The sequence below is a fragment of the Caenorhabditis briggsae genome, assembly GCF_000004555.2.
Source record: "Caenorhabditis briggsae complete genome, chrIV, whole genome shotgun sequence".
Lineage (NCBI taxonomy): Eukaryota > Metazoa > Nematoda > Chromadorea > Rhabditida > Rhabditidae > Caenorhabditis > Caenorhabditis briggsae.
This window is the reverse complement of record NC_013487.2, coordinates 7,166,448-7,182,348: the sequence shown is the minus strand read 5'-3', so window position 1 is coordinate 7,182,348 and position 15,901 is coordinate 7,166,448. Positions and strand designations below refer to the sequence as shown.

General features: G+C 37.3%; 3 protein-coding genes across 3 annotated transcripts; all 3 read right to left on the bottom strand.

The window, feature by feature from the left end:
• Positions 1–407: 407 nt before the first annotated feature.
• CBG26369 lies at positions 408–1,805 on the bottom strand (the record flags this gene model as incomplete). The annotated part of the gene is made up of 3 exons (XM_045235439.1): positions 408–472; positions 906–986; positions 1,724–1,805. The coding sequence occupies 3 exons, from the start codon at positions 1,803–1,805 to the stop codon at positions 408–410; spliced, it is 228 nt and encodes a 75-aa protein (XP_045098434.1).
• Positions 1,806–8,566: 6,761 nt separating this feature from the next.
• On the bottom strand, positions 8,567–10,165 carry CBG05380 (the record flags this gene model as incomplete). Its single annotated transcript, XM_002633471.2, has 3 exons — positions 8,567–8,725; positions 8,777–9,743; positions 9,792–10,165. The coding sequence occupies 3 exons, from the start codon at positions 10,163–10,165 to the stop codon at positions 8,567–8,569; spliced, it is 1,500 nt and encodes a 499-aa protein (XP_002633517.2).
• A 903-nt stretch (positions 10,166–11,068) lies between these two features.
• Positions 11,069–15,262, bottom strand: CBG05381 (the record flags this gene model as incomplete). The annotated part of the gene is made up of 11 exons (XM_045235438.1): positions 11,069–11,184; positions 11,234–12,153; positions 12,200–12,348; positions 12,394–13,216; positions 13,867–14,133; positions 14,281–14,378; positions 14,422–14,561; positions 14,609–14,672; positions 14,717–14,907; positions 14,950–15,127; positions 15,179–15,262. The coding sequence occupies 11 exons, from the start codon at positions 15,260–15,262 to the stop codon at positions 11,069–11,071; spliced, it is 3,030 nt and encodes a 1,009-aa protein (XP_045092919.1).
• Positions 15,263–15,901: the final 639 nt, after the last annotated feature.

The window sequence follows — 15,901 nt, the reverse complement described above, 5'->3', positions numbered from 1 at the left end:
TCACCAATTTTTGATTTTTCGTTCAAGGGTTACACAAAGTGTGTATTTTTTAGCTAGGGGGAATCTCATAAAGATTCACGACCTCCATTATATCTTTTCTTCTAGAAGAAAGCAAACGAAAAGTGGATGAGAACGCTCTATGATCGTCTAAAAATATCGCAGGCTCTCCGATCATGGATGCGAGCATTTGATAAGCCGATTTTGGAAAACTGGAAGATTTTTTGGAGAATCTCAAGAAAATAATTCACACGCATCATTGAGCTGTTAACTCCTGAAGTTCAAAATAGAATGGACTATTCGATTTTCACACTTGACATGATTTTAGAAAACTGGAAGTTGTCTTTAGGGAAAGGGAAACAATTTTTATTTTGTTTTTGTTTTTATTCTCCTTTTCCAGAATTTTCACTTCAAATCATAAAGATATAGATCCGTTGAGTTGGATTAGACTCAAATATAACTTTTACATAAATGCCTACAAAATGGGATTAGAACATTCAGAAATAAAAATATCCTGATCTTTCAAAACAGTAGATGTCGTCATTTTTCAAAAAAAAGTCTACCCACGCAAAAAAAAGAAACTTGAGTTCATCTTCTCATCAAAACGCTATTCATCCATTTTCTCTCTAAAAACGAAATCGAATAATTCAATATGTCTCTTTTCCTTTTAAAAAAGAAGAGATCCAAAAAGAGAAGAAGAAAGACCACAGTAAAGTAACCGAAGAAAAAACGCCAGAGGCTATAAATTTCATTCGGATTTTTTTGTGACACAATTTTTTTTGGAATTCCATCAAATACCACCAAACAAAACAATAAGAGAGAAAACCCCCGCAAGTAATCGATTTTGTGTTTTTTTTGTTGTTACTTTTATGACTTGAGAAAAATAGTGGAAATGATAAGAAATTAACCTGCGCTTTTGATAGAATCCGACTTTCTTCTGATACTTGAGTTCGTTGATTTAGCACTTCGAGAGTCATCCTGGCTGCTTCCTGAAACGAATGTATAACACTTGAGAAATTTTTCGGAAGAAAAAACCTAATTTGAATTTGACAGGTGAAATTTGTAATTTCCTAGCGAACGAACAACTCATTCTGAACATTTGGCTCAATTTTTTATCTGGATGTAAGATCTCATCAAAAATAGTCATTAGTTGAACTTTTTTTCAAATAACGTTATTAGATAGTTGATCTAAACTTTGCCTGTTAAAATTGAAACGCACTTCTAAATTTTTCAGATTTTTTCTCAATTCCGGAATAAAATAAACTACCGTAAAACATGATTAAGAAGGGCCCCACAGCGAAAACTTTTAAGCTCAGTTATCTCAATTACTGTTGAATGTATATAAAAAGTGTGTCAACTGAGAAAATGTTTACAATGTTATGATAAACAATTTATCAGTTGACAACTTTTTTTATATATTTGAGCGTCACTTCTCAGCGTCACTTCGAAACTGTGACACTTCGAAACCAGTTATTTTGAAACCGGTTATTTCCAAACCGTGGTGATACAGGCAAATGGATACATTTCTGACTACAAAAACAATCTTAGGGTTTCGAAATGACTTGTTTCGTAGTGTCGCAGTTTAGGGAATTTTTTCCGACAGGAGTTTTCCTGAAAAAAATTCCCGAAAAATGTTTCCTGAACAAGTATGGTCGCACCGCACTTGATGGATTGAAAATCAAGTATTTAGAACATTTTAAATTCTGAAAATCCAGATTCCACAAACCTTCTATACCCGAATCGTCCTTCTGAAGGCCACTGACCGACGCGACGAACGCTGAAACCCCGCGGGCGAGTAAACCGAACATTTAGATACCAGATCTGAAATATTTCATTCTAACAAAAAAAAGAAGAGGTCCCAGTTGATACAAAATGTATTAACTGAAGATGAGAGAGTAAAAGAGATGTAGTTTGAAAGGTAAACGTTTGTTGAAATGAAATAGGTCATTCGAAATACATAATTTTGGTAGTTGAAAATCAAAGTTTTAACACCACAACACCATTTAAAATGTTCTTTATTTCAAAGATCATATTTTTAGGAGCCAAAAAAAGTTTCTGGAAGACATAGAAAATTTTGAAAGTGTTTGAAAAGTTATGACCGGGGAACAGGAACCACTATGACGACATACCAAGCTGATTGCCAACGACAAATTTGAATTTTTCTTATCACTCACCACCGAGAAAAACGCCATTAACGTAGACTAGAATTCTAAAATTCACCTGAAAACCACAGTCGGTTCTAACGATCACAACTAAACATCGCACAAAGCGAAAAACAATCGGACAAGGAAAAATAGAGATCTCTGTTAGCGAATTTTAAAAATACTTCACTATCAGAGAAACTATTCATCTAGAAACTAAAATTTAGGTTGAAATGAAAAACAGAATGAGTTCATAAAACCAGCTGTGCAATGCTTTGATTAGCTTGCAAAACTGAAGAATAATTTAGATGTTTGCAAAGCGGTAAACCGAAAATTTTGATAAGCACATGTGTCTTGTTATTTTTCCGAAAGCTCATCTGAGTGAGGAGGACAAAGTAAAAACAAAATCCTTCTGTCTTTGAGGTTTAGGAGAATTTCGAAAAACGTGATTATTTGAAAGTCCTCGAAAGGAGAAAAGGACCAACAACTTCAGAAATAGAAATGACGGTGGGAAAAAAATAAGAAGGCAAAGAAGAAATGAAAAAAAAAGACAAAGAATCTCGGAATATCTAGAAATAAACGAATTCAGGAGGTTCTGGGTTTCCAAGTATCGTAAAAACTCTAAAAGAACGCCGTTCAGATCATCAACTTTGAGCCCAATGATCTCATTTCCCGTGAAAGATATCAAAATGTTGTCAACTGACAAAAGGTTTATCGTAATATCAAAAATATTTTGTTATTTGACTACTTCTTAATATCTTTAAAGGAACTGAGATAAATTGGCTCAAAGTTTTAAGTTAGAGGCGCTCTATGGGAGTGCTTACGGTAATCGAACTCTTAGAAGAAATTTGAAAGCTGTCGGAAAACAAAGGAAAATATAAGAAAAACACAGGAAAATAACATAATGACAAAAACTAAAATTTGGGACATGAATTTGTAATCTCTGTGGCTTATCAGAAATAATATTCCCAGGTTTTCGCCCACTCATTGATGTTTAAAAATTTTCCAAAAGTTTCCTTGTTAAATGAAAACAGCAAAGTTTGTTATTGCTCCAGTTTCCAGTTCTAAATAATGAACTTTAAAAACACTGAACTTTCTGATCTCCAGATATCACTATCAGCAGGTTTTTTGAACTCAAGAAACCAGAAGTCGCTGGATTATTTTCCAGATCTCTCCCACTTATTTTTATAAAGAACTCCTATTAAAAAGAACAGTTGAATATATCTAGAAGTAACTTAAATAGAAATGAAGAGGATAAAATGAATATTCAAGACTCCATTTTCTTTTCTTCTGAATATCAAATATTGCTATATCCCAAAGGCTACAATTATTCTCTTTTGTCCAGTGATAAACAACAAATTCAAATTCCAAATGAAAATAACAAATTAATTCTTTCTAAGATTTGGTTGAAAATACAAACCAAGTGCTCTAGAATCTAAATCTTTTGAACTTTTCGAACCAATGTGATATCAAGTGTGGTAGGGCCAGAAGAAGATGTGTCTAGAAAAAATTTAGTTAATTAATAGTAGAAAGTGCAAAAATAATATAATCATTGAAGCGAGAGAGTCTGGACTTTTATCATTTGTAACTCATCAAGACTACGGTAGTTAAGAAAACTGAAACCAAACGTCTTCTAGTAGTAATCAAATTCTGTGGTTACAAAAGACGAAAAAACCAAAAAACAAAACAGGAATGGTGTGTGGAAAAGCAATTAGAGGGGTAGAAAAAACAACGAAAAATTAGAGAACTGGGGAATTCTGGAAAGTTTATCAGATGATTTCCTCGAGAGGCAGCGGGGGAAAAACAAAATGGAAATTGAGAATTTGTTTTCGGAGAAGTAAAGAAATTGGAAAAACTGGAATTCTGATAAATTATAAGCTACCGTAAACACTCTAATAGAACGCCACCCGAAAGCCGCCAGCTTCGAGTCCACATATTTCGGTTCCTGTGAAAGATATCAAAAAGTGGTCAGCTGACAAAATGTTTATAATAATATCAACACAATTTAGCAGTTGACCACTTTTTGATATTTTCTACAAGAACCGAAATATATGTGTTCAAAATAGGCGGTTTAGGTGACCTTCTATTTGAGTGTTTACTGTGAATTATAATTTCTGATTAATGTTTGAGAGTTGTGAGTGAAGGGTGGAAAAAATGCAAATACTAAATATTCCGACTTAATTCGTTTATCGAAACAGGTAAAATCACAAATGGTATTCAAAGGATTGAACAGTTAAAAAATCGCTGAATTATTGAGGTGCGTGTGGAAGAAATTTTGATTCAGATCGTTCAAAATTTCATTTAAGAAACTATTAAAAAAGTTTCTTTTCTATCACTCAGTGAAAAAACTAGAACACCATTTAAAAAGCCATACCATTAAAGTCTTAAGAGCTTTTATGGACTGCGTGTTGCTCCCCAGAGGGTCTTTTGACGGCTCGTTAAAACACTAATGATCAGGGCGGAAAGAAAGAGAAAGAAGGAATTGAGAAATTATAAAATTGGCGTTGTTTAGATAAAAGAGGCCAGTTGCAGAGTAAGTAAGAAGTAACTTCCTCTCTCTCTAAAGCTTTTCCAAACACAGAATCCTACCCTCTTTCTCTCTCTCTCTCTTTACATCGATTACTTCAAAAACCGAGAGGTTTCAGAGAAAACGGCAAAACGAGAAACTACTGAAGTCAGTGATGAGAGAGTGGACACGCAGTCGGTTAGACAACGAATGTGTGTGAGCTCATTGAGCACATCATCATGGGCATGACCGGAGGACGGGAAGTGGAACGAAAGGGTTGAGAAGGGGGGTTAGAAGAGGTAAAAAGGTAAGTAACTTTTTTGTTTCTTCTCTGCTTTTTCTTAGAAATAAAGTGCTTAGAAAGCATGGAAAATGGCGTAGAATGGAGAAGTTTTTAGTGTACAAAAGAAAGATAAAAGTTGATGCTTGATGCTTGAATATTCAAAGAAAGATACTAAAAACAATTTTGGACGATGAATGGATGTTATGATAAACACGGGAAATTTTTAGTATTCGAGAGATTAAGAATAGTAGTTTGTAGCATTTGAGAAACAAAGGTGAACAGATTCATTCGCTACAGTACCCCAGAAAGTGCAACTATTTGCAACTAAATCAGTTCAACAGTATTAAATACAAACGGAAAACAATTGCAAATTCTAAAAATTCTCTGTTTGAAAAATTCCATTCCGGAGTACAACCAAACTGAACTATAGTTTTAAAACACTCTATTGAAAAACATTAGAAAAAATTCGTCATATCGAATCTTGGTATTTATACAGACCATGTGTAAATTATGAGACCACTCCCCTGCTCTGCAAACATCAAGTTTTTCTTTCAAATTTGGCCTTTCCGGTTACTGTATGTACAGTGAAATAGTTTCATCCTGACTTCTAACTCTCATTTAGAGCTGATTTTTCTCGGTTATTTTCAAAAGTATCATCGGAAAGGATCAACTGATAAAATATTTCATTTTGTTAAAAATCTACATATTTTTGTCAATTTTTCCATATCTTCACAGGAACCAAAATACCGTAAGGGCTCTAATAAAATGACTTCAAGCTATTAACTTTGAACTCATGTATCTCATTTTCTGTGAGAGATATCGAAAAGTGGTCAACTGATAAATTATTCATCATAATATATAAAACATTTTGCCAGTCTATCACTTTTTGATATATCTCACAGAATTCGAGATAAATTAGCTCAAAGTTGTTTGAGTGGCCTTCTATCGGAGTTTTTACCTTTAATTAAACTTAATGGTATGAGTGCAACTCTAATAGAGACTAGATTTTACGGAGTAATAAGATTAAAATTTGAGCTCCATCTAGGAGAGCTAGAATTTGAAGGTGGTAGTGATCTTGGAACCGCGAAAAATTATTTGATAGAAGACAGCTGATTTCATAGCGACTGAGCTGCCCGAAAGGAACCACAACTCACTCGGATAACAAAATACGACAAAACTATTAGCTTGAATTTCAAAAAGTGCTCATTCCTATTGGAGATCGAAAGCCCCAGGGAGCTTCCCCTCAGATAAACAATAAAAGTTACCCTCTCGTTGTCTTCTTTTTGCTTCCATCATCAAATCATTCCTTTCTCATCCTTCTTCTTCTTCCAAACTTTTTTCATTTCCTTTTCAATTTCCCTAATTGCAACCACAACACATATACAGAAGGAGAAGCAAGAAAAGAAGAATACCACACGCCGCACAAAATTGAATTCAAGAATAGAAAAGAATGACAAACGACAGAAGAAGAAGAAGACGTTGGGATAGATTTGATGTAGAAGGACGACGACGTAAAAACTCAAATAGAAAAGGAGATAAAATAGAAAAATACAATCAATCAGGATTAGTTAAATATTGAATTAGTCGGATTAGAATGAGATTTCTGGGTCCAAAGTTTCAGGGATTTCTGCCGGGGATCTACCGTAGTATAAGAGCTACCTAAGTTTAAACTTTGAGCTTATTTATCTCGGTTCCTGTCAAAAATATAAAAAAGTTATCAACTGATAAAATGTTTATCATAATATCACTAATATTTTATCAGTTGACACATTTTTGATATCATGCATAGGAATTGAGATAATTGAGGTCAAACTTGACAACGTAACGGGGTACTTCTATTACAGGTTTTACCGTAAATCCCAAAAACTGATCGTGGATAAAACTAAAAGCTTTCTATCGAAATCAAAAAACCGATAGAGCGGTCCTTTGTCGTTTTTCGTTGAAAGCAGAAATTTGACACTTTTAACACCGTTGTCGGAAATTTTTTTTGGGAAGACGAGAGAGAGAGAGAAGAAGCAGAAGGAAAGGAGGAGATTCTCCAATTTTTCTCTTTCTGTCGTCCTTCCAAATTTCTTTTTTTTTTCGACACAAACAAATTGCATTGTTTGTTCTCATCATTTTTTTCGTTGTTTCTTTTTGATGACACAAAATGAAGAAGAAGTGGAAAATGGGATGAAAGGGTCAAGAGTAGAAGAGTAACCGAAATTTGAAGAGAGATGGTAAACAGTTCTTCTCAACTGTTGGTCTTATTTTTTTGTAATCTAAATTTGTCGGGGTGAAGACCCAGAGAATGAGTTTGATGAAAATCAAGAACCTGAAGCTTCTATCTTTGCGTGACAAAGAAAGGTAGAAGGCATCTGGCAAGAGAAATGTATGAGGAGGATTGTACTAGTAGAGAGCGTGTGGATATAGAAATTGTAGCCTTTTCAAAAATGTTAATATGTGCTTATTTATGAGAGCAGTCGCGCGCGCGCGAGATTTGTGATAAACCATTGATCAGAAGTACAATTTCTTCAGTGACTCATCGGAAGATTCCAGATAAATTTGTTTATATGTATTATACTGATAACACTGTTTTTCTTGATAAGTGTAAGAGAATTTTTAAAAAAACTATGAAATTGATTTCAGATAAGAATTGTATAAGATGTTGATATTATTCTTGTGTAATGAATTGGAGCTGTAGAAGAGACAAGCTTGTGGGCGTGGCCAATGGTTCCCGTAACGAAATTTTTCCAATTTACTAATTACGGTAGTTCGGTCGTCCACCAGATTTTCAGAGCTCCGTAGTTTGCATACGAGCATAATACCTTCGACAGGAAACAATATACCGTAAAAACTTGTATTAGACTGGCTTTCACACTGATAAGTTTGAGTTCAATTATCTCGGTTCCTATGCAAGATATCAAAAATATGTCAACTGACAAAAAAACTTATGATTTTATGATAAACAATTTGTCAGTTAACAAAATTTTCATTTCTTTGACAGGAACCGAGATAAATTGGCTCTAATAACAATGGGAAAGTTAGGGTGGGGGCCTTCTATTACGGGAAACAGTTCAATGTCAGAATGTTAAAAGAGACTTGAAAGCATAAACAAACTATTTCAGGACTTTAAAAATCAAGTAATTTAAAGATCTTTTAAATTAACAGGAAAAAGGGCACTACCGAAAAACGACTATAAGACTGCTGAAGAGGCGCGAACTGGTAAATGACTGCTAGTTGACAGCCGAAGGAGAACCGACGGACCGTCGACGGACTGTTGACGGATAATCGGAATCTCTTGGAAAACCGACTTGAAAGTTTATTGGAAACCAGCCGGAAAACAATATTTAATGCATTCATAAAATAATAATGAAATTTAATTTTTCATGTCACACTTTCTCAAAAACAAGTTCAAAATTTAGAGGATCTAAAGCTATCAGTGTTGAACATAAAACGACCGAAAAACTCCACAATCTACACGAATTACACCAGCCAAGTTGCGAAAATGTTTGTACTGAAAACTATAAAATGCGGCCAAAGCTCCAACAACAATGGGAACAAAAGGAGTGTCATGTGCCTATCGTCGCTTAATAGTCTGCTGATATCCCACTGAGGGAACCACGTGGTTCTGGATTACTGTAGATCATGCTCAATATTTTATTCAATAATGTCATCTTCAACACGTCTCAATTTTAAAGCTTTCAAGAAGTCATCATAATCGGCTCCCTGATGGATTCCAGCACTTGTCTCTGCATCTTTCCTCCAGTCATATGGCTCTGGATCCTCATCTCCGCCTGCTCCAACTCCCTCGAATGTCTGAAATATATAAATTTCGATAATAGCTGGGATATCTCAAAATCTATAAACCTCTTCTTCTTTTTTCTCTTCCATTTTTTCCAATTGATTCTCATCCACACCATAGAATTTTGCAAGTGCCGCCCGTTCTCGCTTCTCAAAATTGGTTCTTCTAGGTTCCAGAACTAATTGAAGCTCTCCAAAAAGACTCGCTTGATGACGTCTTCCTTCAGATCCATCTAGAAGAACATCTCGAGCTACTGTAGATTTTGAAGCTGCCAATTTATCTGCGTCTGATAGAGGGACTCCTTCGAATACCATATCCACATCTGTCCGTTCTCCTTTTCCTTTTTCAATCATGATTACTTCAAGGTTATCCTCAGGTGTTGTTTGCAGTATTCCAGAATTTTCTGTTTTTGGATTATTAATCTTCTCAGATCCCACAATCACAAGTGTTTTATGAAGGGCCAATTCGACTTGAGATCTTTGCACATTTTCAGATTCCAATGACTCTAAAATTGCTTCTAGAGCCATCACGGTTTGTTGCCTCCATTCTATAGTCATGTCCATTTGAATTTTTCGTTCTCCTTTCTGCTTCTCTGTGTTTTTCGATGATTTTTCGCGTTCACTTTTCAGAGCCAATCGTTCTATTGTTTCCAAACTATGTAAAAACGATTGAAGGACTCCACAAGTTTCAAGAAACCTCCGAAAGTTTCGGAAGCAAACAAATTCTAAAAAATCAATGATAACAACTCGAGAATATTCACTCGCGTGCAGCTTAAACACTGCAATTAGAATCTCAAAGATGGCTTCAAAGTCAACGTCTTCTTCTCTTTCGGTTTCTTCAATTCTTAAAATCTCCGGATGTTCCGAGCTTCGCTTTACGATTTCATTGATTTCATCTGTATACAGATCTTGCCACGTGGATCCGGAATTCAATGGTATTGTTTTTTCAACGAGACATTCAATTAAAGAAACAGCGATTCGACATGAACGAAGAATTAATGGGTGACGGCTTCGCGGGATTCTCATTGATACACTGAAAAAAAACTCAAACTTCACAGGTAATAGGAATGCCACTTTTTACCTGAAAAACACTTGTCTTCTTTTCCGAAGCGCTGTTTTCGTTCTCTCTAGCTGTACAATCACTTTTCGAATACATCTTGCTCTCTTTTGACACCAAAGGTAAATTGTCATTGTGATTCCAGTCAGTAGTCCTATTCCAGCTCCAGCGCTAGCTAACTTCCAAGTTTCAACCTGATAACTCTTAGCTACCGTAATCCCACCAACTGCTACCACAAAAGAGGACAGAATTCGTTTGGAGCTCAAAGTGATTCTATCTTCTGATTCTTGGCTTTCTAGCATCTTCTCTTCCAATTTCATACGATCCATTTCTTCGAAAACGCGATCTGAATCCAAAATGGAGAATAGTCGACGAGAGAGCCATGAGGAGAATGACATCTAGAAGCTAAGAAAATAATTTACATGTTTCTTTGATTGCGATGAAGTTAAATCTGTTTCGATAGTTCGACTTTGTAAGAGAGCTCAGAAAAAAACAATTTCGTGTCAAAAAAGCAGTTCATCAATAATAAGTTTCCCAAAAAACGGGAAAAAATAAGTTGCAATCATTAAACCAGAAGGGAACAATTGAAAATGCCACGCCACACACTTTAGGAATTATAGATTAGAAACACTGGGTAGCTGGAAATAGGAGCAAAGATGAAACGGGTCCGCGGGAGCTGTAGAAAAGGGTAAGAGAGAAGCACACATACACATTTGTAGAAGAACGGGATCATGGTGATAAGAAAACGGAGGAGAGATGATGACAAAAAGGGAAAAATTAGATAATCGTTAGAAACGAGTAAAGGACAATATCCTATATTCAGAGACACACAAACACCGTATCGTTAGAAGAGTTTAGAAGAGATTGGGTGGAAGAGGGGAGACAGGGAAAACTTGGATTTGTGCGGAGAAAAAAAAACTCGAAACGTTTAATGGGACATAGAAAAAGAAAATCTGAATAGAAAGAAATGGGAAATCACAGAAGCGAATAATCATGAGAAAATGAGCAGTAGAAAACCTTAAAACTCCATGGAACATGGTTTCACAAAAAAAATGAAATGAATAGATGGAAAGACACACGAAACACAAAAAAAGGTGGCGGTGTGACAATGATTTTGAACAAAACAGACAGCTCAAAACCAGAAAAAAAGGAGCAAAGCGAGGAAAGAACACCGCCGCGATGTTATAGAATCGTTTCCTATCCGACAAAAATGTTCAAATTTTCATGAAATTATATGACAAATCACACTTCGAATAATTCAGTTAATATGAAAATTTGGACATTTTTGTCGGAGGACGCCTTCAATCTTCCTCCATCTCCATATTTTCATCAACTTGATGGCGAGATGAAGAAGCTGACGATGTCGTAGCTGATGAAATGGATGGAGCGGCTCCTCGTTTCGGGCGAGCTTGGGATGCTGCAAACTCAACTTTTTCGATTTCTGATAACGCAATGAATTAGCTCACCAATAGCAGTTGTCTCAGGCTCAAGAGGTTCTCCTCTGGAATCTAACGGCCGTCGTCTGTAGACGAGTATGTAAGGGTCAGACGACTCGTATGGATCAGTTGGTGGGTAAGTAGCACTAGCACTCGAGTCGTTGAAGTCATACCATTTTTGTGCATGATCATTGAACGCTGCGGCTGTATAATGTCCTCCGCTCATCGATCCATAATGACGAGATACGGCGATTAAGTCATAAATTGCTTTCTCGTGGTTTGGATTAACAATTTTATTGGTCAAATCGAGTCCCCGCACAGGAATGACGACCTCCCATGTCAGCTTCTCGCGAGACCACTTGGTATATTGGAATCTCTTCAGATGCAGCACAAGAATCTCAGGCAATTTCCACATATCCAATTGCTTCGTTGCTCTTTCGTGTTTTTTACACTTTGGACAGTACCACGAATCCTGCTCTCCTAATTGCTCTTTCTTCGTGTACCAATCCAGAGTTTCTTCGAGAAAGACTTTTCTACGAGTGGAAACGGTCATCTCGCGTTCTATCAAATCCAACCCTTTGTAGTTGTTGAACAGTTTTGAATCTTTCCATTGGAAGCTGATTTGCAAGAAATTATGATAGACGTCATGCGAATTTTCGTTAGGAAACGCGATTGGTTCGTCGGTTGGAGGAATCGGAAGAGGAGTTTGTGTACCTGGTGGTCCGGCAAAAAGTTTGTATGGCTCACGCTCGTCAGCTGAGTTACTGCCATTCATCGAATCCTCATCATTTGAATTTGCAGCCACATCCACAGAGATCTTCTGGTTAATGAAGAACTTTTTCGTTGTTGCGAAAACATGGTCATTCAAAAATCCACGTGTCAATACGTCGCCTGGTGGAAGAGAATAGATCATTGGCAAAGAGGCGGGGCGAAGCAGTTTGATACGGTTGCTGGATTGGGTTATTTATTTACTTCAAACTGTAATATAAAACTCACTATGCAACGAAAATACGTGTTCCTTTCACCGACAGATCATGCTCAACTTCCGCTACATAAACCTCCCGACCTGGAACTCTGACCTTATCACTTGGCCTGAGAACGGTAATATCATCATGATATTGGCTGGGAACATGGAAGAAGACAAACTGAAAATTTAAAACGGTTTGCTACAACAACCTATTGAGTCATACATGATGCTTCTTCTCTGGTTGTAATTTTTCCAGCATCAATCTCTCGGCGTCTTCGACAGTCGTAGTATCTGTTATTCCCAACGAGAACTTGGCCCATTTTCGTTCCAGAAACATGACGATAACCGTCTGCCTCACTATTTGTTCTTTGGCGGGAAGAGGTAGGGAAATGTATCCAAACGGATCGAATTTGATCGAGACGGTATCGCAAACCGGACAAACCAATGTCGATCTGAGCTGGCCGTGCATAAGGTCAACGATGATAGAATCGTTTCGTAGTTTATACGAGTGCCATGATTTGGCAGCATACTCAGCCTCTGGAAGCTTTTGATCCTCGTCATTATCTTGGATATAAGGCTTCTGTTTCACACGATTCAAGTCTTCGTGAAGGCCATCAAGCATGTAGGCCATCAGCTCGTGTGCGTCTTGCTGCGTGTAACCGTTGAATCGTGGAGCAAACTGTCCAATGATTCCTTTGAATTTACGAGGATTTATGGAAGAGTATTCACCACTCCACATTCCCTTCATCAGCTCTCCGACAGCCTGAAAAATATTTGATGTTCTGAGCACGAAACGTTTTCCTCCTCTTACCAAAGCCAGATTTCCCCTCGTCCCCAGCGGATTCTCATCGTTAATATCCTCAGTGTATTTATTGTTAAGGAAATAATCACGCAGAGGAGGCACATTGCTCAAACATTGGAGTGCAGATGCCATGAAACATGTATTTCCGAGATTTGACAATCCACAAGCACCAGGGGTAGTACGGTGGGCGCTGCTAGAAGAATATGAATACGAGTTTGATGCACCGTTTCCATTTCCACCAAGTCTGAAAAAAACCATACTTCTGTACATAGTGCTTACGATTAGAATTTTGAATTTCTTAAAAATTTGTATAGAGAATTTGAGCGATATAAAGTTTTCGAAAAAAAAATTGAAATTTAGCTGACAGAAACATTATTCGCCTCTTCCCCACCAGCCATCATATCTCTTTCATCACATCGAAAAACCTCCGTACGATAAAATAAACATAAACATGACCATCGAACATGGGAAGCGACATATCAAACAACACAATTACTCGCTGATTACCCTCTAATCCAGTCTCTAGGTAGAATGAAAACGTAAAAAACGAAGATATTCCAATGGAAACGAATCCATTCACACCAGATGTAGGACTTCTGCTTCATCGCCATCACAACAAAACTTAACACGTTTCATAGGAGTATAGTCGATGCTGGCTGGTGCCACACAATAGTCACGTGGCTTGATTAGTTGAAGATTTAGTGATCTCCTAACTGTCAACCCAAACAGCACACACGCCAATTAGTCAGTGAATCGCTTCTCATGAACGATATTCTTGCCGAGTCAGGGTGATCGTAAGAGTGAAGGAAGTGCTCAACATTGGTTATGATGGCGGTGGAGACGAGGATGCCGACGTTATTTCTACACAACAATCAATCTCTCCAAAAACCGAACCTTGCGGCATAGTTAGGCGGTTGAAAAATAGACCATCCAAACACAAGGGCAACCATTTGTCGTAATCCATTTGGCCATATTTGGCTGAACCCCCACCAGAGTTCGCGAAAACCAAGCCATAGCGCCAGAAACGGCATTAGGACTCGGGAAGTGGCTGATGAGACGGTGGAGGTTGAGAACTGGCGACGGCGATTATTTGATTTCGGTTTGGGCAGTCGAATAGTGAATTCATCATCATCATCCAGTTCGATCTCAGAATCCAAGTCTCTGTAGAGGGGAAAATGAGCAGAATAGTAGGAATTTTTGGAGGCTCTTCGATGAGATGATAGAAAATAGGACTTGACAAGTGAAAAGACTAAACAAAGAACACATAATATCTGTAACCTGAATCGAAATTGCAAAAATGTAGCTTACGAGGAAGATTGGTTTCCAAATAAGGATTTCGACTGTGGTTGCGTAGGGTTTTTATTCTTGAAAAAGAACTCTCCGTTCTCTTCAACGTCGACCAGCACCTGGAAATTATGATAATATTTTCGATTCTGTATATTATCGTACCTTTTGAACAGTATCAAAATAACTGTCAATGGATTGGGTAGTGTCAATGAGCTCAGGATTCTCATCATTCATGACGTAAAATCTGATACTGTCGCTTTCGTTGAGGTTAAGTTCTTGAATCACTCGATCTCGAAGCGTCACTGAAACCAGAGGATTGCATCAGTTTTTCCTACTGTTTTTTTCTTACCCATGGTATCCTCCGGTTTCAGAATCAGTTCAACTTTCATAGCTCTGTTTCTCGCCAGCGCAATCTGAAATTGTCACTTTCTCACAGTGAGTTAGTGCACTTCCTTACGTAAATGATTCGGGGATACACATCGACAGATAAGCTGTTGTTCTTCTTGATAACCTGACGCTCGATATAATCACGACGTTCATCGTCTACGCCGAAGTAACGAACAAGTTCTTTGAAACAATCCTCCGGAATGGTGGTGTAGTCTATTTGCTCGGCAAGCCTCTGTTTCAGGTAAAACACTCCTTGGCGACCTAGGAAATATCATCCAGAGTAGTTTTTCTCTGAAAACTCACATTCAGATATTTGCGAATTATCGATAGGTCCGGCATCTTCGATAAATCCATCTCGAACTGATTTAACGAAGGCGTTCCACCATTTTTGGCTGATCAAGAACCAAGATTCGTTTTCCTTTAAAGAAGCTCTTTCCACTCGCTGAAGAAGTTTCTGCAGATCCTCACGGGTCGGCGAACTCTAAAAACCATGGATCATCAGTTCTACAAGTTACGTTTGTAATATTCTTACTTGGCCGTTGGACTGCTCATTCGATTTCTCAGCAACTTCTACATTTTCATGATCGTCCATTGGAACATCTTCAGGTGTTGGCATCGTCACTTTAATTTGAATATGAGTGATCCCACCTGAAATTCAAATCTAGAATAGTAGTGAGTGAGGTGCGCGGCAAAAAACACATGATATGACGTGGAAGTGTCAGCAGAGATGATAACATAAAAATGTCCTAAGAGCAAGTGGGAATGAAAAACACAAGGTATTTATGTCAAACTAGACAAATCTGACAGTTGGACTTGAAACAAAACCTTGATGTTTTGTTAACAAATTTAAAGCACCTTAAAACTCACAAGGGAAGTGTTTTCAGAGGGGCGTTGAGAATTTTCTGAAAGTTTCAGTACTGATAGTTTGAGATATCCGCAACACGATGACGAAAAAATCTAGGTCATAGTATCATCAACAAGCTGAAAATCTTCGTCGGAAATGTTTTTGGTCGATTTCGCCCTCTCCCTCACTCCACTACGCCCCTCTCTCCTATACGCACTCCGCGCCACAGGATAATATCGGCTGTGTGGTGTTGCGGTAAGAGGGAGACTCATTAAGAGTGACTATGGTGGTTCGAACCCCACTGTGGTAAATCTTTTTTTTGTTTTTTTCGAGACTAACTTTCGATATCCATTTTGGTACCCTGAATAACAAATTATACTTATTTCATGAATTCCGACGTTTTCAAAATGA